This window comes from Balaenoptera musculus, chromosome 11 (assembly GCF_009873245.2).
Source record: "Balaenoptera musculus isolate JJ_BM4_2016_0621 chromosome 11, mBalMus1.pri.v3, whole genome shotgun sequence".
Taxonomy (NCBI): domain Eukaryota; kingdom Metazoa; phylum Chordata; class Mammalia; order Artiodactyla; family Balaenopteridae; genus Balaenoptera; species Balaenoptera musculus.
Window position 1 is genome coordinate 61,509,935 of NC_045795.1, and position 24,953 is coordinate 61,534,887.

At 50.2% G+C, this 24,953-nt stretch overlaps 1 protein-coding gene across 7 annotated transcripts in view; it reads right to left on the bottom strand.

Moving 5' to 3' along the window:
* Positions 1-24,953, bottom strand: part of ZDHHC3 (zinc finger DHHC-type palmitoyltransferase 3) — a 54,682-nt gene that overhangs the window by 11,368 nt on the left and 18,361 nt on the right. For 4 of the 7 annotated variants that reach the window (XM_036867929.1, XM_036867931.1, XM_036867930.1 and 1 more), the window contains exons 3-7: positions 15,809-15,933; positions 9,099-9,195; positions 8,355-8,436; positions 8,150-8,245; positions 4,544-4,674 (exon numbers count right to left, since the gene is read on the bottom strand). In XM_036867929.1, coding sequence (XP_036723824.1) covers positions 4,544-4,674; positions 8,150-8,245; positions 8,355-8,436; positions 9,099-9,195; positions 15,809-15,933 — 531 coding nt within the window. Of the gene's footprint in view, positions 1-496; positions 2,156-4,543; positions 4,675-8,149; positions 8,246-8,354; positions 8,437-9,098; positions 9,196-15,808; positions 15,934-24,953 lie in introns of those variants that run through there. The other 3 variants (XM_036867934.1, XM_036867935.1, XM_036867933.1) reach the window with 3 other exon arrangements.

Below are 24,953 nucleotides of genomic sequence, written 5' to 3' on the forward strand. Positions count from 1 at the left end.
AGAGGCAGGTCGAAGTTAATTGACTTGGAAAAGGTCACAGGGTTCCTTGGTTAAACATCCGAGGCATGGTGAAGAGCTTCTCAAAGCGATGTCCCAGGGTGTGTGTGGAAGCTTCCAGTGATTTCCTCTGGCTCGACTTTGCCTTCTGCTGGGTGGGCAGAAGAAAATGGGTCTCTCTCCCAGGCCCAACCCTAGAAGCAAACTCCACAGACCTGATGAGTTTTTCTGTAGCAACTGGGAGCCCACAAGCATAAGAGAAGGGACTCAGGCAGCAGAAAGAGCCAGAGGAGAAAGGCCCGGTGGGGGCAGCTTGTCCAAGAGGGGGCTGTAAACGTCCTTTAGTGGTGACGCAGTAGAGACCTCATTCAAGAGAGGGAGCATGCATACATGTCCTTTAAAAGCAATGAAAGAAATGCCCAAACACAGCACACTCACGTTGACTGGACGATCGACTCTCCCCGGGGGGTAACACTGTGAGAGATGGGAGCTCAGCCAGAACAGGTTTTGGAAAAATTTTATTGCGTTTTGTTTCCATGTGGAAGCACTGACAGAATTGAAAAGAGGCAGCATGTTCCACTTACTTTTCTGAAAGATCACATAGCTAGATGAAGTCTCTCCCCACCCAGGGCTGATTTAATAAACCTCACCCCAAACCCACCCCAAGCAAAAGATAAAAAAAGGTTTGTGGTGATCGCTTAAAAAAACAAATCCATGTTGAGATGGTATTCGGATTTGCGACCTCTGCATTTGATGCATACTCCCTGTCCCCTCACATCCCCGCACTGTCTTCAGGCCCTTCCTCCTTCAAATGAGACTCAACACACAAGTGTGCAAATGGAAAAGCTAGTCAGTTTCGGCGCTGCAGGCTTAGGTGTGTCTGCCGATTCCAGTGGATGGATGGCCATCTCTCAACTTTAACATGTTTGGCTGTAATGTTGCCCTTGCATCACGGTCAGCCCACGCAGGATAATGGTCTCCCAGGTTAAAATACAGACAAGACATGGGTATGTGCACATTTATGGGTCTAAAATATCAGAAAGTAAACCCACTGCAGGGATTTACAAAATGAGGAAGAAGGGGTTGACGGTGGAGCTGAGGCTGTTTCCCTTGGCAGTAACACTGCTTAACCGACACCTCTCTAGGAGAGGGAGGGAGGTGGGGAGGTCAGAGAAGAAGCAAACGTTAATGAGGGAAATGTAGCTCGCCTGAAGCTGGGTCATTTTCTTCTTCTTTTGATTGTATAAGGCATTTTGAACTGGAGAAACTTCTTTCTTTCACATTCTTCCAAATCATCAGAGTTGGAATATAACTGGTGATTCCGAATACAAATAAGACCCCTTTCATCTCCATCCCCCACCCCAAAGTCATTATACACACCCACAGCCCATAAAGTACTACGCAGGCAATTGATTTTGTGAATTAGGAGGCGAATTGTGTTCACATGGGGGATGAGGCCACTGTGTCAAGGACCCTTTTTAGGGCTCCAGCCCTGATCCTGGCCCTCTCAGGTCACAAGGAGTAAGCATCCATCTTCGGTGAGGTTTTAACTCCCATTTAGGCGCTCACCACTGCCTCCTGGGCAGTGGGAGGTCATGGGCCCTCCTATGCGTCCCAAACAGGTGTCCGGGCCGGTCCATCCACGCACAAGCGTCACGACTCAGTTAGTACAAGGCGGCATGGCCTGGAGACAGTGCCCTCCACGTTAGTCATGCCAGACAGACAGCAGAGAGGAAACCAGAGATCAGAGAAGTGATTTTAAAAAGGAAAAAAGAAAAGCAGCTTCGGTCACCAAAAAATAGAAAGGATGATCTTTTAAAAATAAAACATGGGGACATTTTTTTTTCTCTGCAATGTTCAGCCATTTTACTTGAGACATTAAAAAAATTGTTTTAGAGTAGTTGTTTTGCTTTTTCGGTTTAAATGTTCATGAGAACGGATTGGATGGTAGTGCTGGGATGTGGTTTGTGTCTGAGTGGCAATGCTGGTCAGGGGTCCTTCAGACCACATACTGGTACGGGTCTGCCTTCCCTTGGTCTGGCGTGGCAAAGGGGCTGGCCCAGCCTAGAGAAAAGGGGTGGCCAAAAACGGCTTTCATGTTCATCCATTTTGTTTTTTTAGCCCATCTTCTCTCTTCCTTTTTCAATTGTTCTATTCCCTGAAAACAAGAACAATTATACTTTCAGTCAAGCACTTTACTGCTGTGGTTTTGGGGGAGAGATATCCATTAGCTCAAGGTGAATGGAGAAAATGCTTCCTTTTTAAAGCCATGAAGCTTATCTACATAGTACATTTTTCTTCTCTTTCTCTCATAAAAAGTGCTAAAGAAAAAAATCATAATTTTTTTTTTGGGTGGGCACATAGGCACGTATGTATAAGTCCCTCCAGGAAGGAAGGGACAAATGAGCAAAGTCAGCAGGCCCCTAAGCCACTGTTCCTAGTTGTGCAGTCCAGTGTTTTGTTAAGTGAGTCCCTGCTGGGTCTGCAGAGGCGCTTCAGGCCTGGTGCTGAGCTGTGTGTGTGGGAGCACTGTGAAGGCTGGGGCGCAGGAAGCCTCAGCTAGCGGGGAGCTTGAGATCATGATAGCCAAGGACGGCTGTTAATTTGGGATCGGTTCATGGTAAGTCTGAAGCTACTATGACCACTTTGCAGACAAAAAAAAGAACCAAGTTAAAGGACCAGCTCTGGTGCTGTTAGGCCCCCCAGCCTGGGAGGCCAAGGAGCGCCCTGCTTAGCGGGACTGGCGAGGCACAGTGGAGGAGGTGGAACAGGAGGGAGAGGTCACCACAGAGGAGAAGAAGAGGGATTAGTATAGGTTAGAAGGGCCGCACGGACAGACCGCTCAGCCTCAGTCTCAGTCCCGGCAAAGGCCTTCCTGTGCTCCTTTGGGGAGAAGTGTGACCCAAGGCCACCTCATCAGTTGTCACAGAGCCCGCACCACCCCCTGGCCAAGTCTCGCAAGAAAAATGTGGCCTGGGGGAGCAGGCTGATCCCTCCCTTTTCCCTTCTCCTGAAGGAGCTGGTCAGCGGGTGGGGCCGGAGGACAGGGGAGAAGCAGCCTGGCAGGAGCCTGGCCAGGGGTCTGTCTGCTGTGGTCTCTGTGAGGTGGAGGAGCAGGGGTGGGGCCTGAGGGGACAGCCCAGTCTGAGTCTCGGTTCACAGCCTAGGGCCCTGGGACAATACAGGCCAAGGGCAAGATGCCCTTTCCCATGAGCTGCAGGCCCTCGGCTCCTTTCTCCTTTCCTTTCAATGTGACTCCCTTTAGGAATAGCCTTGAGGGGGAAGAACAACTAGGACCAGGGCCGTGAGAGTTTTCCTTCCAGCTCCCCCAGACCATGGCTTTTGTGGCCTGGGGGGTGTCCCAACAGCGGGTAGGGCCAGACAGTCACCTCTGGGTTCCCTGCAGGTCTTAGGCAGAGAAGTTTGTCAATTTACTGCATGGATACACAGCTGGATCTACACCATTGGTTACTATTTTTACAGACACTCTTTTATAATGATATGAATGCTTATAAAAGAAAAAAGGTGCTGAGAGGCACCCAACCTTCTAAACCATGGGGAATTGCCCCAGAGCCAAATGGTGGTGCCTCGGCAGCCGGCAGCATCGTCCTTCTGCACATGCTGAATTTCCACACCCACAGGGATGGGGCCGCAGCAGCAGCAGCAACAACTGAGTCTTCCTACGAGCCTCCATCTAAGGCTGACTACCCAATCGGCCAAAGTTCCCCCAAAGAACCCTAGACGATTGTTGAGAGCTCCTACCTGAAGGGGACCTTGGGAAGCCAGGACGGACTCATGACCTCACTCCAGAGCTAAGGGCCGCCCCTTCCTCCTGGGGCCCCTTACCCAGACCCCAAACCCAAACAGGGAAGAAATGCCCACATCACAGCCACGGACTGACCACCTGGAGGCTTTTGGACACCTTAGGAAGGTTGAGAGGTAGTGGCAGTGGCACCAGGGGTACGCGCTCCAGCTCGGCCGAGCCAGCAGCTTCGAAGCTCCCAGGGAAGGAGCTGTGAGCGGGGCGGAAGGTGGGGGCAGGTAGAAGGCAGCCGACGAGGACCAGAGCCGGGCCTTGCTGCCCACTGCTCTGGGGGCCCAAACTGGGCTGTCTCCTGACTCCACCCTCAGGACCTGTTCGTGACGGCACCTTCTCTGGGAAGCTGACCCTGTCTGTGCCACCTGGGTCAGGATGCCCTTTGTCTACCACCTGTCTCCAAGCCTGTGGCCACTGGATGGGAAGGGCAACCCAGTGCCTAGCAGAATGCCCGACCCAGAGCCGCGTACAAGACAGAACCATCACGGGAAGGTGGAAGGGCTCGTAACAAAAGGGAACCCTTTGCCGAGGCTGCGGGGCCCCATTCCTGGTGTGATGTGAGTGCCAGTCCCAAGTGGGGAGGAAGAAGATCCCGAGTCACTGCAAATGGAGGAATGTGCCCTGCACACCCAGGGCCTGGCCGCTGGGCTCCCAGGTCTGGCCTGCAAGCAGCCCTCCCCCAACCCCAGCTGCGGAGGTAGGTGGTGAGCAGGCTGCCCGCTTGCTTACCGTCTCATCCGTGCAGATGGAGTGCACCTGGGTCCCAAACATGACTGATGTGAAAATGAGGAAGAGCAGCCCCTCGAAGCACAGGAGGATGAGGAGGATCACTGTGGTGGGTGGCGAGAAGGAGCTGCACTCTGAAAGAGAAGGGACACGTGGGGTGCTCAGGGCTGCCCCTCGCCACCCCCAGGGCTCCTCTCTGGCTTCGAGGCCATGGCAGGGGCCGTCCTCTCCCACACCTGGCCGCACCAGCTCTCCCTCAGGAAAGCCCTTCTCAGCAGGCTGGACCTTGCCGGCTTCCCCTCCCTCACACACACCACTCCTTGCTCTCCGTCCCTCTTCCCGGACAGCACGGATGTCTGCATCCTGGTGCCAAGCACAGTACCCAGCACAGTCTGGAAGGACCAGAAAGGACTCAGAGCTGAGGCACGAAGGCCTGATGACACCACAGGGAGACCCTCCTCTCCTCAGAGAGCAAAACGCAGGTTGCACAGGTGGAGGGGCCTCAGTCCAGGCCTGGTTTGGCCGTGGGTTTTCTGGGCATTCCTGTGCCTCTATCTGCTCACGGGTGAGAGGAAAAGGCAGGTCTGGAGGATCACTCAGTGGCTGTGGGATCTAGAGCTCGGCAGCGGGCAGTCTAAGTGCTGGGGCTTGGCCTGACCCAGTAAGCCCCACGGGGAAGGCCCGCTCTCAGGAGCATGTGCATCCCTGAGACAGTCAGTCCTGACGCTGGGGAGCTGACAGAAGAGCCACCTGGCCCAGAGCAGACACTTTCACTCCCCTGGCCCCTACCTCGACCCCATCCTGACCTGGGTGTGACCCGAGGCAAGTCCTTGTCCCTCTCCAGGCCTCTACTCCCTCCACTGTAGAGCAGTGAGGTTTGACCAGATGTGTGGTTTTGTTTTAGGCAGCAGAATCCTTTGTCTGAGCAGAGTCTAAGTCAGAAACCGAGCCCACTGAAAAGCAGAGGTGCTGAGGGAGATGGTGGGGGGTGAGCAGGCAGAGGACCCCTTCTCTGGCTCTTCACCATCAAGGCAGCTTCTCAGGAAAGCCCTGGACCACCTTGGGAGACGGGGGCCCCACTTGTGGCACTGGTCCAGGCCCCTTGGTTGGCACTCACTACCCAAGGACTCCTGCCCTTGCCAACAGCTGCCGGGCCTGTCACACCCGGGCCGTGGCCCATGTTTCTGGCTCTTCCAGTGTTCTGGCCTGTTTTCCTGACAGGAGGGGTCTGATCCTGCAGGGCAGAGCTGGGCTTCACTGGGCTTTGGGAATTCAGGGAGTTAAGTGCCCCCTCCAAGCTGCCCTGCTAGCTCCCTCACAGGAATGTCAGGAGAGGAAAAGGACATAAATCTAGAATGAGCTTAGAGACACACTAGCACTGAATGGGTAGCAGGGTAAGAGCATCTTGTCTAAATGCCTTATCTCCCCACATTTTCCTCAGAACTTAACACCTCCACATGACTTCCCTTCTTGGTTCCTTGCTGGGCAGGGTGTGGTCAGCACCCTGTCAGCAGCCTGACAGGCTGGCCCTGGGTAGCCACAGCTGGGGCAGGTACCTGCCTGGCTTCTGGGCTAGTCAGGGTGGTGGGTAGGACAAGGCAGGCAGGGTGGGCATGGATCCTGTACCAACTCCTGACTATGAGCTCTCACTAATAGCCTGACCTTCTCCTCTCTAGCTTGGGCTGGAACTGTGGCAGTCACAAAAATGGGGAGACATGGTGTTATGGACTAAATTGTGAACTGCCCCCCGAAATTCACATGCCGAAGCCCTAACCCCCAATGTGATATTATTTGGAGCCAGGGCCCTTGGGAGTTAACGAGGGTTGGAAGAGGTCATGAGGGTAGGGCCCTCGTGATAGGATTAGTGCTCTTATGAAAAGAGACACCAGAGAGCTTGCTTTTCTCTCTCTGCCATGTGAGGACACAAGAGGAGAGGGCCTTCTGCAAGTCAGGAAAAGGGTCCTCACCAGGAATGGAATTGGTTGGTACCGTGATCTTGGACTTTCCAGCCTCCCAGACTGTGAGGAATAAACGTTTAAGCCTCCCAGTCTATGGTATCTTGTTATGGCAGCCTGAGGTGACTAATACCCATGGGGTTTCTCTTCCCCTAGATGAGGTCAAGCCACACAGAGATGGGGGCAGGACCGGGGAGATACACTAAGTCCCCTACACACGAACCTTCAAGTTGCGAACTTTCAAAGATGTGAACGTGTGTTCGCATGTCCAATTACGTTAGTTGGATTATGTTAGTTGGGTACCTAGGCTAACTTTGTTGGACTTAACGATCAAATTGGACTTACGAATGTGCTCTCAGAACGGAACTTGTTTGTATGTAACGGACTTACTGTAGAAGGGGGGCAGATGCAAACTACAGAGGCAGGGAAAGCCTCTTAATATCTTGTTGGGAGCTAAAGATACTGTCCTTTTCACAGCCTCACAAGTTCTGGGGGAAATAATAGCAAGAAAAAGCCTAAGAAGTCAGTATGTGCAGGAAGAGCAAAACTCCTAAAAAATGATGAAATGAAGAGGGGGACCAATCAATGGAAAAAGAATGAAAATACGATGTTTCTGCTCAAGATGTGTCTCACAGATGTATGTGTGAAAGATGGAGCCCAGCAGGTGGCCTCTCTTAATTCCTCCAGTATCTGTAGTAGTCTTCCCCTTATCCTTGGTCTTGTTTTCTGCAGTTTCATTTACCTGTAGTCAGCCTCAGTGCAAAAATATTAAATGGAAAATTCCAGAAATAAACAATCCACAGGTTTTAAAGTACAAACTGTTCTGAGTAGCGTGATGAAATCTCACGCCATCTTGCTCTGTCCACCTGGGACGTGAACCATCCCTTTGTCCAGCATGTCCATGTTGCATATGCTACCTACTATCTCGGTTACCAAATCAACTACCGTGGTGTCACAGTGCTTGTGGTCAAGTAACCCTTATTCTACTTAATGATGACCCCAAAATGCAAGAGCAGTGATGCTGGCAGTTCAGATACTCTCTTACTGTGACTAATTTATACATTAAACTATGGTATGTATGTATAGGAAAAAACATGGTATATATAGGGTTCTGTACTATCTGAGGTTTCAGGCATTCCACTGGGGGTCTTGGAACATATCCCCTGCAGATAAGGGGGGACTACGGTATTAAAAATTGTTTTCTTATAACGTATTTTTATTCTTCTTGAAAAAAATTTTAATTTTATTTATTTTTTCAGCATCTATATTTTTCCCTCAGGATTTATGCAATTTTGTGGTTGGAGCTCCTTCCTCAGCATTTGCACATTTAAATGAGATACTTCAAAAGCAGGAAGAATTTGTCTACAATCTTAACGTAAATTGGTGATTAAGCAGTTAAAAAAACAACCACCACACAAAAAAAACAAAAAACAAAAAACAAAAACCATCCATGTCCTAGCCAGAAAGTTAAAAATGGATTTCTGCAAGGTTGGAATAAAATGACCTTCAATTAAAGCTCCTCACTTAGAGACATGGAAGCAAACGCTCTCTCTGCAGGCACAGCTCCACTCCAGGGAATGCACCTCCCTGCTGGGGGCCTGCATTTTCCCTGGGCCCACTCAGGCTAGAGGGTCTGTCCAACTCACTACCTTACCTGTGGAACTGACTTTAAGGGGCTGCTTTTTTTCATGAAGAGATATTCGGGCCTCTGCTGTTTCTTCCCTGATAGGTCCATAGGCTTGCAGGAGATCTAATAAAATGAGGTTGGCCCCTGGCACCAGGATGGAAACAAAGAGCCCACCCTGCTTGGGTCACGCGCCCCCCCTGCAGCAAGGAGGGAAGCCCTGGCACATACTCACTTGTCCAATCTTCTTCAAAGCAGTGCAGGAAGTGGAATCCCACCATGATGAGGGCGTGCAAGGAAATGAGAGCTATGTACATCTGAAACAGGAAAGCAGTGCAGACGCCATTGTTGTGAGAACCTTCTGGCCGTGCAGGCTCCCGGGACGGGGTGCTCGGAACCTCCCATTCAGGAACACTTAGGCTGAGGGCTGAGCAGGAGGGGGGCCAGAGAGGCATCTGGTGATTTCCCCACTGGTCCCCCGCCCCCAGCCCTGGGTCTGAGGTGAGCGGCCATTCACTGGGAGCGTGTGGGACAAGAACAGAAACAAGCACGTGTCACCAGGTGTGACCTGGGCTGCCCTGGGGGCTCCAGGCCAGTTGCTGCTCCTCACTTGAAAGGTCAGGGCGCCGACTGCCATTGGCCCCTCCAGCCCTCAGGCTAGATACACTCCACCTACCTGCAGCTGAGGGAGGGTTGCCGCCTTCTTTAGCTACTTAGGTCGGACACCAGGCATGGGAGCCCAGAACAGGGCCCTTGCTTATAGCTAATCAACTTGAGTCAACTTTCTAGATGCTCAAGTGAAGGGCCCAGGAACGGGCACTTGTTGAACCAAGGAGAGCTCTGGCAGAAAGGCGGAGGTCTGCGTGGCCAGGCACTATTCTGAACAGCAGCGAAGAACACTGTGAGTGCTGACAATTTTCGAAGGAACAGAGCCCTCCATTGCTTCAGAGGGTGGGGCAGAATTTGGAAGCTGACTTACTGTAAACAGGACGAAGTACTTCTGGTTGTTCTCGCCAACACAGTTATTGACCCAGGGACAGTGGTGGTCCATCTTCCGAATGCACCGCTTACAAACACTGAAAGAGCCGCAAGGCAGATCTTTAGGGGGGTCCTCACGGAGGCGGGAGGGTCGAGGGCACTCAAAACCCATGCTCCTGCACCACTCCTGGCAAGTGGCCTCTAGGGCGCCACCCAATGTTTTGCTGCATGTGTGTTGTAAGGGGCTTGGAAGGCAGGGCCAGGACCTCCAGGGTCACAATCATTCCAAACAGGGGGACAGTTATCCACCTCCAAGGCCTCTTATCTTGTTTCACATAAAAACAGGCTGGAACTGACAAGGCTGAGAAAGAGACTGCTCTCCTGAGGTAACAGTGGGCTGAGAATTCGGTTTACTGAGAGGACAGAAAGAAGAAGCACTTTCAAAAACTTGACAGGATGAGATGGGATACAGCTGCTCCTAATTTCCCCCCAAAGACCAAAAACCTGACCAGGGAAACTCCCAGGGTGCGGCTGATGAGAGAGATCGCTAGAAAAGTTCAGAGTGGGGTCACGAGCAGTGCGTCACATGGCGGCAGGAAGTCCCCCTCTAAGGACCTTTCAGCTCTAAGATAATATCCACTTAGCCCAAAACAGCAGAAAAGTCATTTGAGCTTAAGTGTTGATCAGAAATCCCACTAATTTGCAAATTACTAACTTGTTACTGGGACAATTTTTGGACTGAGACTGTTTGAAGCTTTGTTATTTGATAGCAAATGCCTTCCCCACCCCTTTTTGGACGATACAAGTAAGAATCTGAAACAAGAGCACGAGGCTAATGGGGGCTCAAAAGCAACTACTCCCAAATCTCAAGTTCAGGAAGACCCATTTGCCAATAGACAGGCTCATCAAAAATTGTTTCTTTCTCAATTCATTAAAGTAGGCTCCCTAACATTTATCTTGGGGGCAGTATTCAAAACAGTTTGAAATACTATAAATACAAGCTTGGAAATAATAGAATTATATATATTTTTGACAGTGCCTTAGTTCACACCAGCTTTTCTTTCTACTAGTTTCCATAACCAACTTTATCTCAGGTTCTTACTAAGGTGGGCTATGGTGGGTGGACGCTGGGGGAAGGGTTGGCTCAGGGGCCCGCTGAAGAGAAGGCTGCCTCGTGCTCACACACAGTGCTCGCTGAGCTCGGGCTGACCCACAGACAGGGCAGGGATGGCGCAGAAGGGGCTGTTCCCAGACCGCAGGCCAGGAAGCACAGACCACTCTGAAGGAGGGCTCACCTGCACCCCAAGGGGGAGGCGTGGGCTTTTCTAAGCATGGCATGAGCTCTGGTGGCAAGGCAGACCTGGGCCCCCCCTTCCCCCCACAGGACATGAGTACCGTTATAAGAGAAAGTGAGAACAGATGCTGGCTCAGACGAGTGGTGGGGTCATTCTGGTCTCCACCCTTGTTCTTCCCACAGCTTCAAAGGGTCATGATAACACAGGCGTATGGGGAATGGGCACATTTCAGAGATGCTGACCCAGCTCCAGAAATCTCCTTGGGAGCCAGAAAGGCAGGGTAAGAAAAGGACGCATGAAAGGGGCATGGAGGGCAATAAAGAGAAAGCCAGGTACCAGCAACTCCATTACTTGATCAATCAATCAATCTCTCTCTCTCTCTCTGTGTATGTTACCGATTTGAATGAATGAATGAAAGAATAGGTAACACTTGTTCCCAGTGTACAATCTTGAAAGTACAGACAAGTAGGCAGTAAAGCTCCCTGCGTTCTGGACCTCAGCCAACACATTCCCACCATGGAACCACCCCTGTAGCCCATTGCTTGTATGTCCTTCCTCAGCTCTGGGGTTTCTTAATCCCCTCCCTGTCTGGGGAACTCCTGAGGGTAACCACCTCCCTGCTCTGGACTCTTGAGCAGTTTTTCTTCCACCTGTACTTTGTAAAAGGGGTTTCAGGTGGGTGCTCTGAGGCAGTGTTTGCTCAGCAGCAGAGAGGTGCCAAATGGCCTGACATCCTCTGAAAGCTGTCTAAGAGATTAAGCAAATCTGTCCTTTGCTCTCCCCTCCCAGCCTCTCTGAAGAGGCCAGGTGTGAACCCTGGGAAGCTGGGTTTCACAATGGGCTAAGCTTCACTGGGCAGCCAAATTAGAACACTACTCATCCTTCTGGGAGCAGGCAGGAGTGCAGCCCACTGAGAGCTGCAAAAGTTGTCCAGAGTGCTGGTCTCTGAGTTTCCTATTTGCAAAGACAGGAAATGCCAAGATGGCACCTCTCCCTCCGGCTTACAGAGTTGTTCAGAAGCGGGCTCCTGGGGCAGGAGGTAGTGCACGTGGGTGGCGGAGGTCCATCCACGCATGTGGCTGGAGGCGCTGTTTAGAGGCTAACTGACCCACGGCTCACAAAACACCCAGCCTGAACGGCTCTGGGGCTGGGGCCTGGAGAGCACCAAGGGCAAGGCCTGGTCCCTCACTGGGCCAAGTGAAGGATGCTCCAGGCCCAGGGGGTGACTGCCCACACCTGCCTGGCTATTTCGTCTCAGGCACCAGCCCTCAGGGGGAGGAAGAAAAAATGTGAGCCTTCCACAACCCTACACCCCACTGGGAATCAGGCACCTCAGAGTCAGTCTTCTTCCCAGTCCCCACAGCACAGTGGGCTCACTGGTGTCCCCTCCCCAGACACAGCAGGGCAGCCCAAGCACAGCAGCCAGGGCAGGCTCCCAGAGGGCCCTTTCTCCACTCTTGCCTCCTGGTGAAATCCACCTTCCCTGGGGCTCCTGCCTGCACTCCTCTCTTGCACCAACTCCAGTGTCTCCCGTGCGAGACACTGTGGACAGAGACATGTCCTAAGCATTCAATGGCAGTTGCTGAAAAGACCAAATGTCCTCAATGGAGGTATTTGGGGTGTTCCTACCTTCAGGGTTTCCCAGGCCCCTCCCGTTTTTTTTTTGTTTGTTTATTTTTTTAATTTATTTTTGGCTGTGCGCGGGCTTTCTCTAGTTGCGACAAGTAGGGGCTACTCTTTGCTGCGGCGTGCGGGCTTCTCATTGCGGTGGCTTCTCTTGTTGCAGAGCACAGACTCTAGGTGCATGGGCTTCAGTAGTTGTGGCACGTGGGCTCAGTAGTTATGGCATGTGAGCCCTAGAGCATGCAGGCTTCAGTAGTTGTGGCACACGGGCTCAGTAGTTGTGGCTCGCGGGCTCTAGAGCACAGAATCAGCAGTTGTGGAGCACGGGCTTAGTTGCTCCGCGGCAGGTGGGATCTTCCCAGACCAGGGCTCGAACCTGTGTCCCCTGCATTGGCAGGAGGATTCTTAACCACTGCACCACCAGGGAAGTCTCCCCCCCCCACCCCCGCCTTTTTAAATCCTGGTTTTACAAGAGGGAGGATGCTTCTCTCCTTTTCCTCCAGGTTCCCTACCATTTTCAGTCCCCAGAGCACTTCTTTCGCAAGCTTGGAAGAGCCCAACAACCTCACCGGATTGTGTGCATTCAGGTTCCCTGGGGCTCATGCTCCTTCTCCAGGGAGGTACAAGGGCCCTTCCTTGGTACTCAGCCCCCAAGGAGCAGGTTGAGGTAACCTCTTGCCCACCCTAAGTGATGGCCCTGTAACTCTCCCTACAGCGGCACCCACCAAACTGTATCACGGCAGACAAGTGCATCTGCCCTGCCTGGGCGGGAGGCCCCTGGGTCAGGGCCATGTCCCATCCACCACTACAGCCCAGAGCCAAGTTTGGGGCCCCGCTTGGCAAGGGTTGGAGGAGTGAAGGCTCTGACACTATAGATGGGGAACTGGGCTCCACCACCTCAGGCTGGGATGCCACAGTAGAGGAAGAGAAAAAAACATAGCAAGGAGGTACCAAGGGGACCATGCTCCCCATATAGGTTTTCATCTCACACCTCATTCACTATGATTAAAATTATAAGAAAAACGGCATCTATAACATCCTGGCCCCGGCTCAGACAACGTGGGGTAAGGCAGTGCCCAAACAGGGTAAGGCCCGTGGAAAGGACACTGCTCTCAGATCACCACTTTGGGCTCTGGGCAAAGAAACTTAGCTTCTCCAAACCACCCTCTGTAGAACTAGCTCTGCTCTCTCAGATTTAGAGATGATGTGTGTAAAATGCTTTAAAACCAATGCTAGTGCAATATAAATTTATCAGTAACTGATAAACAAGCTGGCAGGGGCCCTAAGCAGTCCCCAACTGTCTCATCTCAGTGTGTGTGTGTTTGTTGGCAGGGGGGGAGGGGTGTGAGGCTTTGCCAAGGTCAGAGGTCTCCACAGCCTGTGCAAGAAGAACCTAACACATAAGCCTAACACCTTGGCTGTCCCCGTTAGCATGACCCACCCACCCCAAGGATTTCCACAGGCTTCCATGATCCTCAACACCAGGATGAAAGGAGCCTGCTTGGAAGGAAGACCCAGCCACGTATCACCAGGCTGGAAGGAACACCTACAAGTGCAAGGTCAGGGAATATTTGTGGTACCCATCAGAGCTCAGGGAAAAGAGTTTTAAATTCCACGGACACTACTGGGAGGAGAGGAAGCAAAGAGCTGGGCACAAACACATGCCCCTTCACCTGAGCAGGAAGACTGACACCAACTTTCTCTAGCAGGGCAGCAGGCCCCTTGGCTCAACCAGTCACAAACCCAGCTCTGTTTGGTGTGCTGGGGATTCTGCTTATCCAAAACGATGGGTCCCCACATGGCCTGGGCCACCACAAGCCATCACAAAGGAGCAGCTGTCAGCATACATTTCCTGACACAGGAACAGGCGACGCACAGGCATCCTCACTCAAGTTCATCTGAATCAGCAGCTCTTATTTTGCTCAAGCTGATTTGTTTATTAGCACTCAAGAATACCTCCCTTGGATCATCCTGGGGAGAGAGGCGAGGAGGAGGCGGTGAGGAAGATGCCAGACGGTGGAGGTTGCCAAGGGCTCAGGGAGGAAAGAGAAAAGAACCACTGTGGTCACCCAAGTTCCTTCTATAAAGCTCACACTTCCCTGTTTCTGGTCCAGCCTATGTAAACCCAGCACATCCCCAACGCTCACACATTCCTCCATTAACAGATAGATATTCATACTTAATCCTCACAAGCTCAGGAAGAACAACCCATTTTACAAAGGAGAAAGCTGAGGCTCGGAGAGATGTGGTGCCTGGCCCACAGTCCCCAGGGTGGCAGGGACAGCGCTGCCTTTCCCATGCTGACCTCTCCAACTTCGAGGCAGGAGCCCGCTCCACCACACTGGGCTGCCCGGAGGAAGCACATCACCCAGGGGGTGAAAACAGCTGGCTTCCCGAGCCTCGGGGTGGCAGGAAAAGGCTAGACTGATGCCTCCATCTCAGGCACAAGAAGAAAGCTTTGAATTAGTTTCTAATACAGATTTCAGAAACAAGTTGACCCAGACACAGAAAACCCCACAGGAGATGGCAGTTCCCATGGTCCCTGCCCAAGCTCCTTGGCCCTCACCCTTGAGAAGTGGCAACTAGCTGGGGAGGTCTCCAGATCGCTCTCTCAGACAGACAGAAAAAGATACAGAAAAATATGCATATGGTTATATCAAGTTACACAAGTCATCCCAAACTAGAGTTCTAGTGGAAAGAGCCCCAGACTCGGAGCCAGAAACACCGGGAACCAATCCTGTCTCTCGTAGTCACCGGCTGTGTGAGCAGCCACTTAACCACCTTGAGCCTTAATTCCTCATCTAGGGAGGGTCATGTCTATGGCAGAGCTATCTCCGGGGGTGGCCATGGGGATGACGATGATGAGACAGGGTGGGCTGAGGTGCCTGAGACACAGCAGGTATTAGGAGGTGACCATGGCATCTGGATGTTGAGACTGACCGCTCTCCTCCAAAAGGTGGGCAGTGCAGCCCACACAGAAAAGCCACCTTTTAGCCGCTCAGACCTCGCACAAAACCCAGATGCTTCCACAGCCTCAGGATGACGATACCTCCTGACATCAGGAGCCAGTTCATTCCTCCACAGCCCCTCCCCACCCCGAACACACACTAGTGTGAAAAAGGGACTAAGTGACAGGTTCGTTATTTCTGTAACTTAGCATTTAAAGTTCTCATCATGATAAAGTGCAATATTTAGCTGGAGGTTTTTTTTGTCGAGAAGACTCAAAACAACAAAGAAATCTGAAAATCAAAAGGGAAAAACCACCACAGATAAAAGAGGGAAATGGCTTTTTTGGCTGAACTCTACAACTGTCAGACCTCTAGAAGTTTTGTTTTACAGAAAAGTCTTTCTTTTCTTTCAAGGACAACCCCTTCATTTCCCTATAAAATTTAAGTGAAATTGCACCTGCCCCTTAAATGTGTCAGGGGCTAGACATTCACAGAATGATTTCCTAAAGCTTTGTCTCACGTGCCCTTAATAAAGTAATAAAGCTGTGCAGTAGGAAGAGCAGGAATCCCCTCCATTTTACAGATTTGGAGACAAGGGTGGAGACAAGCAAGGGCCTGGGCAGGGCCCTCCGGCAAGTGTGGCGAAGCCAAGTGTCCTGAGCCCAAACCAAACACCCTTTCCCACCCTTGCCCTCCTGTTCAGGTAGGGAGGGAGAGTCACTGTGGTCACTCCGTGCCCAGAGCAGGGCACGTTTAGAAGTCCCGTTGCTGATGGCACCCGTGGAGGGAGGGGGAGGGTGGGGGCGCAGGGGGTGAGGAGGGGAGCCCAGGCGGGGGCAGTGTACCTGCAGTGGTGGGCTCGGTCAGGCTTGATGCTGCAGCATTTGGGACACTTGTACACCACCTGCCCAGGCTTCAGCTGTAAACTCTCGATGAATTCTTTAGTGGCATTTCCTTTGGGCACTGCCCCCTGTAAGAAAGAGAGGTGTCAGGGTCAGGCTAGGGGTTCCCTCAGTTCTGACATTCCACAGAGGCGACGGTCATTTGAAAGCAGCAATTCCACACACGGGGACAGGATATTTTCATCCCAACGACATGTGGGTTCTGTTCAGAGTTATGCCAATACCGATAATAAGTTATTAACAAAGAATTTCCCCAAGGAAAAGTGAATGATTTTCTACACTGGACAGTTACATTGTTCCTGATGATCTTCTATTTTCATTTTACTAACATGGTTTTCATTGAATGCATTCTTTCCTATGTAAATATTACAGTGAGGATTTGACTCATCAACTACTATTTTGATTTACATTAGATTTCCCAGTGACAGTTTCGGCCTTTGTGAGTTTTCATTGGTGAGCATCACATCTAATAGTCCAGTTTTCCCAGGTCATAATTCACAGCTCTGAATGTTATTGGGTTCTGTTTAAACTGGAATCAAGTTTTATTTTATTTTATTTTTTACCAGTACTATTGTTATGGGTTGGTAATCTGTGTTTAGTTCTTATGAATCCACAAGCAACTGTGAGCCACTGCCCTAAGATATTCAAGTGCTCTCCACACCAAGATGCTGAAAACCAGACGTGACTCAGGATAATGATCACCTCTGTGGTGGTGAGGAGGCTGGGAGTGGAATGAAGTAGGGATGGAGTGGGGTGGGGCATATGAAGAGGCTAACCTGTCTTTGTAACATTTTTTTTTAATTTACAAAGCTGGGAGGTGAACACATGAGTGGTCATCATATTATCCTTTACACCCTTTCAACTGTCTCAAGTATTTCACTAAAATTTTTTCTGAAAGTTCAAAAGAGAAGTGGAAAAAAAATATATAGCCTGCAAAATACAGTCAGATGCCAGAAGAACCTATCATAGACCTTTTAAAAGCAAACAAACTTTGGTAGGCGAGGACTACCTGGTACATACAATGCCATTTAGGCTATAGTTCTTGACATCAAATAGCCATAAAAGTACACAGCTATTGACATGGGAAACATCTATGATAGACTGTTAAAGGGAAAAGTAGATTCCCAAACAGTATGTAGACTACAAGCCCATTTTGGTAAAGATTACACACACACACACACAAAAACACACACGTACATGCCAAAGTATTAATGGTTATCTCACGTACTAAAATCACAGGTAATTTTTAATTTATTAACTATATTTCTTAAATGTTCTAATATGAACATGTGGCTTTTGCAAAAAGGAAAAAACGCATTTAAAAAAACAAGCAAAAAAATATACTCAGGAAGGAGCTACGCAAAGTAGGAGTATGACCAACTTTCCTGAATTTTGTAACCAAAGTGCTATGACTTGTCTCACCTTGAGACATCTGAGGGTCCCCCCTTAAGGCACCAGTGAAGGGTCAGGGTCTGGAAGTCTTCACAAAGGTAAGGCAGGGCCCAGACCACCTAGACGAGTGGATTTTTAAAAGGGGCTTGGGAAGGGCGCTGGCCCAGGCAGAGGGGAAGGTTGCAGAAAAGCCCAGAGGGTCATACTTTAAATTCTCTTTAATGTAAAAAAGTAATTGAGTTTGGGCAACCATGTGACCTTTTGTGGATCCTGAAGCCAACAGACCGCATCTGGAAGTCACTATTGTCATGTGTACAAGAGAAATGCACTAAGGAACATCGTTTCCCCAAGGTGATAAAGCAATAGGGCTGTTTTCCTAAATGAAGGTCGTTTTGGGTTTTTTTCAGGTCCAGTTTTTAAGGTCCCCACCACCACAATTTGCTGTAAATCTCAGGAGACCCCCCTATAAAGGGCTACAAGAGCTTTACAGAACCAACGGCAATCGGAGCTCTCATTTGGTCCTCTCATTACTGCCTGTTATTCCAGACCACAGTCAGAGACATCATTCAAGAGCGCAGCCTTCCTAAAAGTTCCTCCTCCATGTGACTCCATTTGCACAAATCTCCTGGAAGGCTCATTCCCATCCAGGCAAGACCCCACCTGCCCAGCGAGCCCACCTCGCAGAGCTAGAGACCAGCTGGGCCAGCCCCTGAGACTGTGTCCTCCTCCCTCCCTTTCTCTCTGTCTCTTTCTTTCTTTAAAAGAATAGGCTCTTCTGGGCTCATCTCCACAGATTTCAGAACTTACTAGTTCAAGGTAAGGAATTTTGTTCTGTATAACTCTTGATAGACGGCTGGGAGTTGGAAGGCCTGCTGAGACATTTTTGCCACTGCTGTCACGCGTGCACTAAGAAACACCCCCTACCTCCACCCCTACCCCTGTTCTCATATCTCACAGGGATGGCTTGAAGCTTTCACATTACTGCACCCCGGGAGAACAAAACATACTGATTTCTTCCTCATTTCCAAAGTAATACTTGTTCATGATTTTTTTAAATGTATAGAGAAGAGAAAATTAAAAGGGAAGAATGCACCCTCTGATTCGATCATCCAAAGATTAGTACTATTAACATTTTGAAGTATAGTTTTCCAGTCTTTTCTCCTTGTAGGCTAAAAACACTTAAAACAATCTATACATCCATAAAAATGCTCATATGCTTCTAAAACATATATTTGGTCCCGCAGTGGAATCCATTTGGAACTGGGGGCAGGAGGCGTGACATAGCTCCATCAACCATTCCCCTCAGTGGCTAGCCCAAACTCCCAGTACCTTCCTCGACCTCTGCCCACTTCCTTTTCTATGTCAGAGGAAACTGAGGCTGCCGGGGTAACCCCCTCCATACTCCTCCTCTCCCTCCTCCCATCCCTGGACCCACGGGGACCCAATGTCTGGAGGACGAGCGGCCCTCAGGGGCTCATACGTCTACCTCAGAGCTTTCCCTTCATGCTCTTAGCAGACTCCATGCTCTCCTCCCTTCACAGCTAAGCTTCTCCAAGTTGTGTACACTTGCTGTCTCTGCTCACCTCTCACTGACTCTTTAGTTCACGGTTCTCTGGCACCTGTTGCCTCCATACCACAGAACTGCTCCCACTAGGTCAACGAGCAACTCCCTGTGGCCAAATCCAAAGGTCAGTTCCCAGCCCTCATCTTGCTTGGGTCTCCTCACGCCCACCAGTCCCTCCTCCTGTCACTCCCTTGTGACTGCTCCATGCCCTCTTGGTCTCCACCTGCCTCTAGGGCTATGCCTCTCTCACTCTCCTGCCCATCCTGGACATGGGTGATTCTTGGGGCTCCACCACTAGCCCTCTTCCCTGTTCATCCTGCCTTCCCCAGACAATCTTCCTCTACCACCAGCTCCAGCTCAGACCTCTTTTGGGGATGAAGATGTTTCTACCTGGTTGTTCAAAAGGCATTAAAACAAAATAAAACAAACCCCCCAAATTCAACTTGGTAGAACTGAACCCATTACTTTCCCCGCAAACTGTACTTCCTGTTCTCCCTCCCTGGCCCATGAGACATCATCTACCCGGTCACCTGGGATAGAAACCCAGTAGTCATCTCCAGCTCTTCTAACCCTCTGCCCCACACTCCCACCCACTCCACCAACTTAATATGGCCCCAAATGATGCCCTGAATCCAATGTTCTCCCCTCCATGCCACTCTCACAGCCTTAGTTGAGCCCCATCATCGTGTGCCCCAGACACTACAGTCCCCCAGGTCTTCCTGCCTCCAGTCTCTCCCTGTATCCTGCAGCCTCACCTCTATCCTTTCTCCCCACTATTTTCCAGAGTAAACTTTCTAAAATGTGAATCTGATCATGTCATTCCCCTTGCCTAAAAGCCTTCCCCGGCTCCCTAGATCCTTCACATGGTACAGAGTCCAAGCTCCTGGGCAGGGCTGAGGCAAGGCCACCAAGATCCAGCCCTGAACCACCCTTCCAGTGTCACCTCCCTCCCCTGACAGTCCCACCCTGTGGACTGCCTGGAGTTTCCCAGAGGCTCTGTGCTCTCCAAGTCTTCCTCTTGTGCCCTTAGGGACCCATATTAGCACCTCCCCTCCAGCCTGTCAGGAACATCCTTGCCTCCTGCACCTACAACAAACCCACTCAGGGACCACATCCTCTGCCTTCTTTCTAATGGCCCCAGGCTACACCCAAGACAGAACCCATCACTCAGCCTTTGTGCTACCATAGCTTGTATTTGTCTTATAACACCTATCATTTAAGTATACACTGATCTCTCCTACATGACTGTAAATTCCTGGAGGACAGAGACAATGTCTTTAATTTGTAGCCCAATGAATTGCCCAGGGCCTGGCATGGAGCAATTCTTCAATAAATCCAAGCTGAATAACAGTGATGATACAACAGACATTTACTGATTGCTTATGTGCCAGGCACAGTTCCAAGGGCTTTACTATACTTTGTCAATTAATTCTGACAATAAACCTATGAGGCAGAGACTATGATATTCCTCGTATTATAGATGAGGTAACTAAAGCAGAGAAGATAAGCAACTTCCCAAGATCACATGACTAACAGGTGGCAGTGGCAGGATTCAGACCCAAGTCTAGAATCTATGCCTCTATCAGAAGACAACTTACATATTTTATTATTTTTAAATTTTTTATCTTTTGGGTGGGTTGGGTCTTCGTTGCTGCATGCAGGCTTTCTCTAGTTGTGGCAAGTGAGGACAACTCTTCGTTGCGGTGCGCTGGCTTCTCATTGCTTCTCTTGTGGAGCATGGGCTCTAGGCGCACTCTAGAGCCCTACTGAAGCAGCCTTCAGTAGTAGGAGCGCAGGCTTCAGTAGTTGTGGCACGTGGGCTCAGTAGTTGTGGCTTGCGGGCTCTAGAGCACAGGCTCAATAGTTGTGGCACATGGGCTTAGTTGCTCCACGGCATGTGGGATCTTCCCGGACCAGGGATCGATCCCGTGTCCCCTGCATTGGCAGGCGGATTCTTAACCACTGCGCCACCAGGGAAGCCCCCAGCTTACGTTTCTATTTCTATTAAGTGATTGAAGAGGGTTTTCTTTTTAATTGCCTTGATGCCAAAATATCATTCTCCCGCGAAGAACTGTATAACTACACAAACATTAAGGTTGAAACAGGCCCAAGATAACAAGGTCTGTTTCAGTTAGTATCCAGGATAATATGATGTTGTAAAAAGGACACACTTGGAAAGGGGTGGAGACAGGTTCCAAAGAAGCACCAATGATTCCATTTATTTCAAGCAACAAGTATGAAAACTTGCTTAAACTGTTTCAGGGGCCATGGGATCATGGCATGTGCACACCTGCTGGTCTAGGCAGAAACTCTCCCTCTAATAGCTCTGCCAGGAACAGGTGACCAGCCCCAGGCCTGTGTCGAAAGGCCACCTGTCTCCTCCACAGAAAGGTAGGAGGTAGGTAACCCCCAAATTGGTCACCCTCTTCTCTCTGGAGCTAGAAAGATTTTCCGGTCAGTGTTTATGGATTACTCAGTGGCAGGTATGAGAAACTGCCTGGCACGAGGCAGAGTGCAGCACCCTCCTCAAATGAACCCTGAGTCAAGTCCCTGACCTGATCCAGGGAATGTGTCAACACCTTTGGGCAAAGTGTGCGAGGCCCTTCTCTGGCTGCACGCAGCACCCACGCACATTACACGGCACACTGCAGGACGACCCGGTGCTATTTGTCCTATGCTCCCACGGACCTGACCTCATTCTGCCACCGTACTGGCCCGAGTAAATACTCACTGATTCTGTACACAGTTGTGCTCAATAAAGTCACCGAGAGAGACTCCAGAAGGGATTACCAACTGCATGTTGAAGTGAGTCCTGTTATTCTGGTTTGGGCGGCTGAAACTCCAATCACTGGCCTGCATTGGTCTCAGATAGTCATGTGAGGTCTGTTTATAGCAAGGTGCTCACAGGGTGTGATTCAAAGGCAGGGAGGGGCACTGGCAGGCAGAAAGATGAATTTTCTTTCCCTTAATGTGGTTAAATTGAATTCATTTATATTCCTCTTGTTCTCAAATCTCAGATTTGAGATAATTTACAATGAGGTTAATAAACGATTAGGTCCAAAGAAAGCAGGGGCAAAAAAAAAAAAAAAAAAGCTGATCATAGGGTTGACACAACTGCTGTGATTGTGTAGTGCTTGGCTTTGGGCTTCCAGCAGCCAGGACAAAAAGAAACAAGCTCTCAGCTTTAAGCACCTTCTGGGAGACAGGCGTTGTCCCAGATCTAAATTTTAAATGGAATCCTTCAGGATTCCTGAGGGGGTTCCCAGGATGAGGAGTTAAAATGTATTTATAATTGGAAAAGGTCAGGTGGTGAATTGGGATGGGGCGGGGAGACAGAGCAGGTACCAAGGTCAGAAAGAGTCCCTGAGCCCAGGTTGCCTTCAAGAGGCTGCCTCCTCCAGGCAAGCGGAGCCACTCTCGACCTCGCACCGTCTCAAGCGTTTCAGGAACACAGAAAGCTCCTTTGAAGACATTACACAACCTCAGAGCAGGCAAGGAGAGGGCAGCCTGAAATCAAACAACAGTCTGACTCGCGCGCCTGCCCAAACCATGCCACCGCCAGGCCAGCACACCTGCCAAGTGAGGTACGGCCCCTCTGTCCACCCGCCCCCTTCCCTCTTCTTACAGGCCTGTCTAACCCTTTCACCCCATTTCTCAAATGGGAGTTCCACCTCCAAGTCATTTCTTTCTTCCCTTTTCTGCTCAAGCTCTTTGTGGACCCACTTACTACTATGTTGGAGTAAATGACTGCTAAATGGTCCAGAAAGCTGTAGAGGTTGCAACTGTTCTGATGTTACATTTGGAATAAGAATTTCAAAGCTGAAAGGGCTACCAGTAACTGTTTGGAGGAGACTGCAGGAGTTTTTTGTTTGTTTTCTGTTTTTGTTTTTGTTTTACTAGTAATATTAACAAACCAAAATGATATACAATGCATACATTGTTATATATTGTTTATAACCTCCGGACATAAACTTTTCTGAAAAATTATACACAACATGAATTCTTGAGATACAAAACATTACAGTCCTATTAGGGAACTCCTTAGAACCCGGCAGTGATGCCTTTTTAAAAACAGACTCTGCCTGCAGTGTTAATAAGGAACCCCTAATTGACTTGCTTTCAGTGTGAGATCTGGGCTCCCAACTCCGTCCCTTGGAAGCCCGGGGTGTCCCAGGGTTCCTTCCTCTGCAGCCCCACCTCCCTCTGTTTTGTGTACTGGGTTTTGCATAAGATGTCACATGTTGGGAGTGGGGAGAGGCAGGTGGCAGCATGAAGAGCCTGAGATGGGGCAGGTCTGCAGGGCATGCTTTGAGTTGCTCCCCTTACTAATGGTAGATATTTGGCTGACGCTTTATTTTTTTGCCCTGTTTTCTTTCAGGCCAACAGCAAAACACACCTATGAGAAGCTTAATGGTGTTTGGGATATAGTCTGTGGCTCTCATTTGGGATTGGAAGCCGAGCAACACACAGTGAGAATCATTCTCTCCTGCATCCGACTGCAAGGGGCCAGACTGAGGAAGACCCTGGAGAGGGCACAATGTGGAGGTCAAAGAACACACGTGTGTGAGGGCAGCAGGAAGGCCAGGGCAGAAGCCTCTTCTCCCTCCCACCCGACATCCAGTGCCCTGATTCACATGCCTTCTAGAAACCAGTAAACTCCACACACTACTCTCTGATCCCAACTCCCCACCAGCCCCAGACCTGGCTGTCTACTGCCTACCTAGCACTCCTGCTTACACGTAACAGAGACACAGTTTGGCCAGAATAGAAGTCTTGATTTCTCCTCCAAAATCTGTTCTCCCCAGACTCTCTCATTCAATAAAGGGGACCAGCAAATCTCCCAGCTACTCCAGCCAAGACTCTGGAAGGCACACTCTCTGATCCCTCTCCCCTTTTGTCACTCTTCCGAATGGCGGTTCTCAGACCTGGATGAATATGAGGGATACCTGGGAGCTTTAAAGCACCCCAATCCCAGGGCCCCATCCCAGACCAATTAGAGTAGAATCTCTGGGGATGGGGCCCAAGGCATCAATACTTTTCGAAAGCTACTCAAGGGATTCTAATATGCAGCCAGGCCTGAGCATTAGGGGCTTAAAATACATTCCAAATCCAAAAGTTTCTCTCCCCCAGCCTCATCACTCCCACCTTGGTCTGAGCTGCCACCACGTCTTGCATGGCCCACTTCGATAACTCTCATCTTCCTGCTTCTACTTGCCCCACCTCAGAACCCTATCGCAAGCACAAGGCAGTGTCTTTTTAAAAATCAGGTCACATCATGCCTCTCTGATGGTTTCTCACTGTACAATAAAGACCAAGGTTCTCACGAGGCCCACAGGTCCTGCCCGGCCTGGCTTCTGCAACCCTCCCCACCTCTTCCAGCCCCTCTTGCCTCCACTCACCATGCTCCGGTCACCCTGGTCTGAGTCCTGTTTCTCAAACACGCCAAGCACGCTCCTATCTCTGGGCCTTTGTACCTCTCCTCTGCCTGCAAGGCGCTGCCCTCTGACCTTCCCCTGCCTGACCTACCCCTTCATGTTATTTAGGCCTCAGCTCAAGTGGCATCGCCTCAGGGGTCCTTCTCAGATCACCTTCATTTAAATAGTCCTCCTGGGACTTCCCTGGTGGCGCAGTGGTTAAGAATCCGCCTGCCAATGCAGGGGACACAGGTTCGAGCCCTGGCTCAGGAAGATTCCACATGCCGCAGAGCAACTAAGCCCGTGCGCCACAACTACTGAAGCCCGCGCGCCTAGAGCCCATGCTCGGCAACAAGAGAAGACACCACAATGAGAAGCCGGCGCACCGCAACGAAGAGTAGCCCCCGCTCGCCGCAACTAGAGAAAGCCTGCGCGCAGCAACGAAGACCCAACGCAGCCAAAAATAAATAAATAAATTAATTAAAACCAAACCAAACCACTATGAGCTTTCAGGAGTTCCCTGGTGGCCTAGTGATTAGGATTCTGGAAAAATAAAATAAAATTAAATTAAATTAAAATTAAATAAAAATAAAATAAAATAATAAGTAAGTAAGTAAGTAAATAAATAAATAAATACTCCTCCTTCGCCCCAGAAAAGTCACTACCACAGCCCCTGGATCACACGGTTTTGCTGTCTTTAAAGCCCTTTTCGACTTCT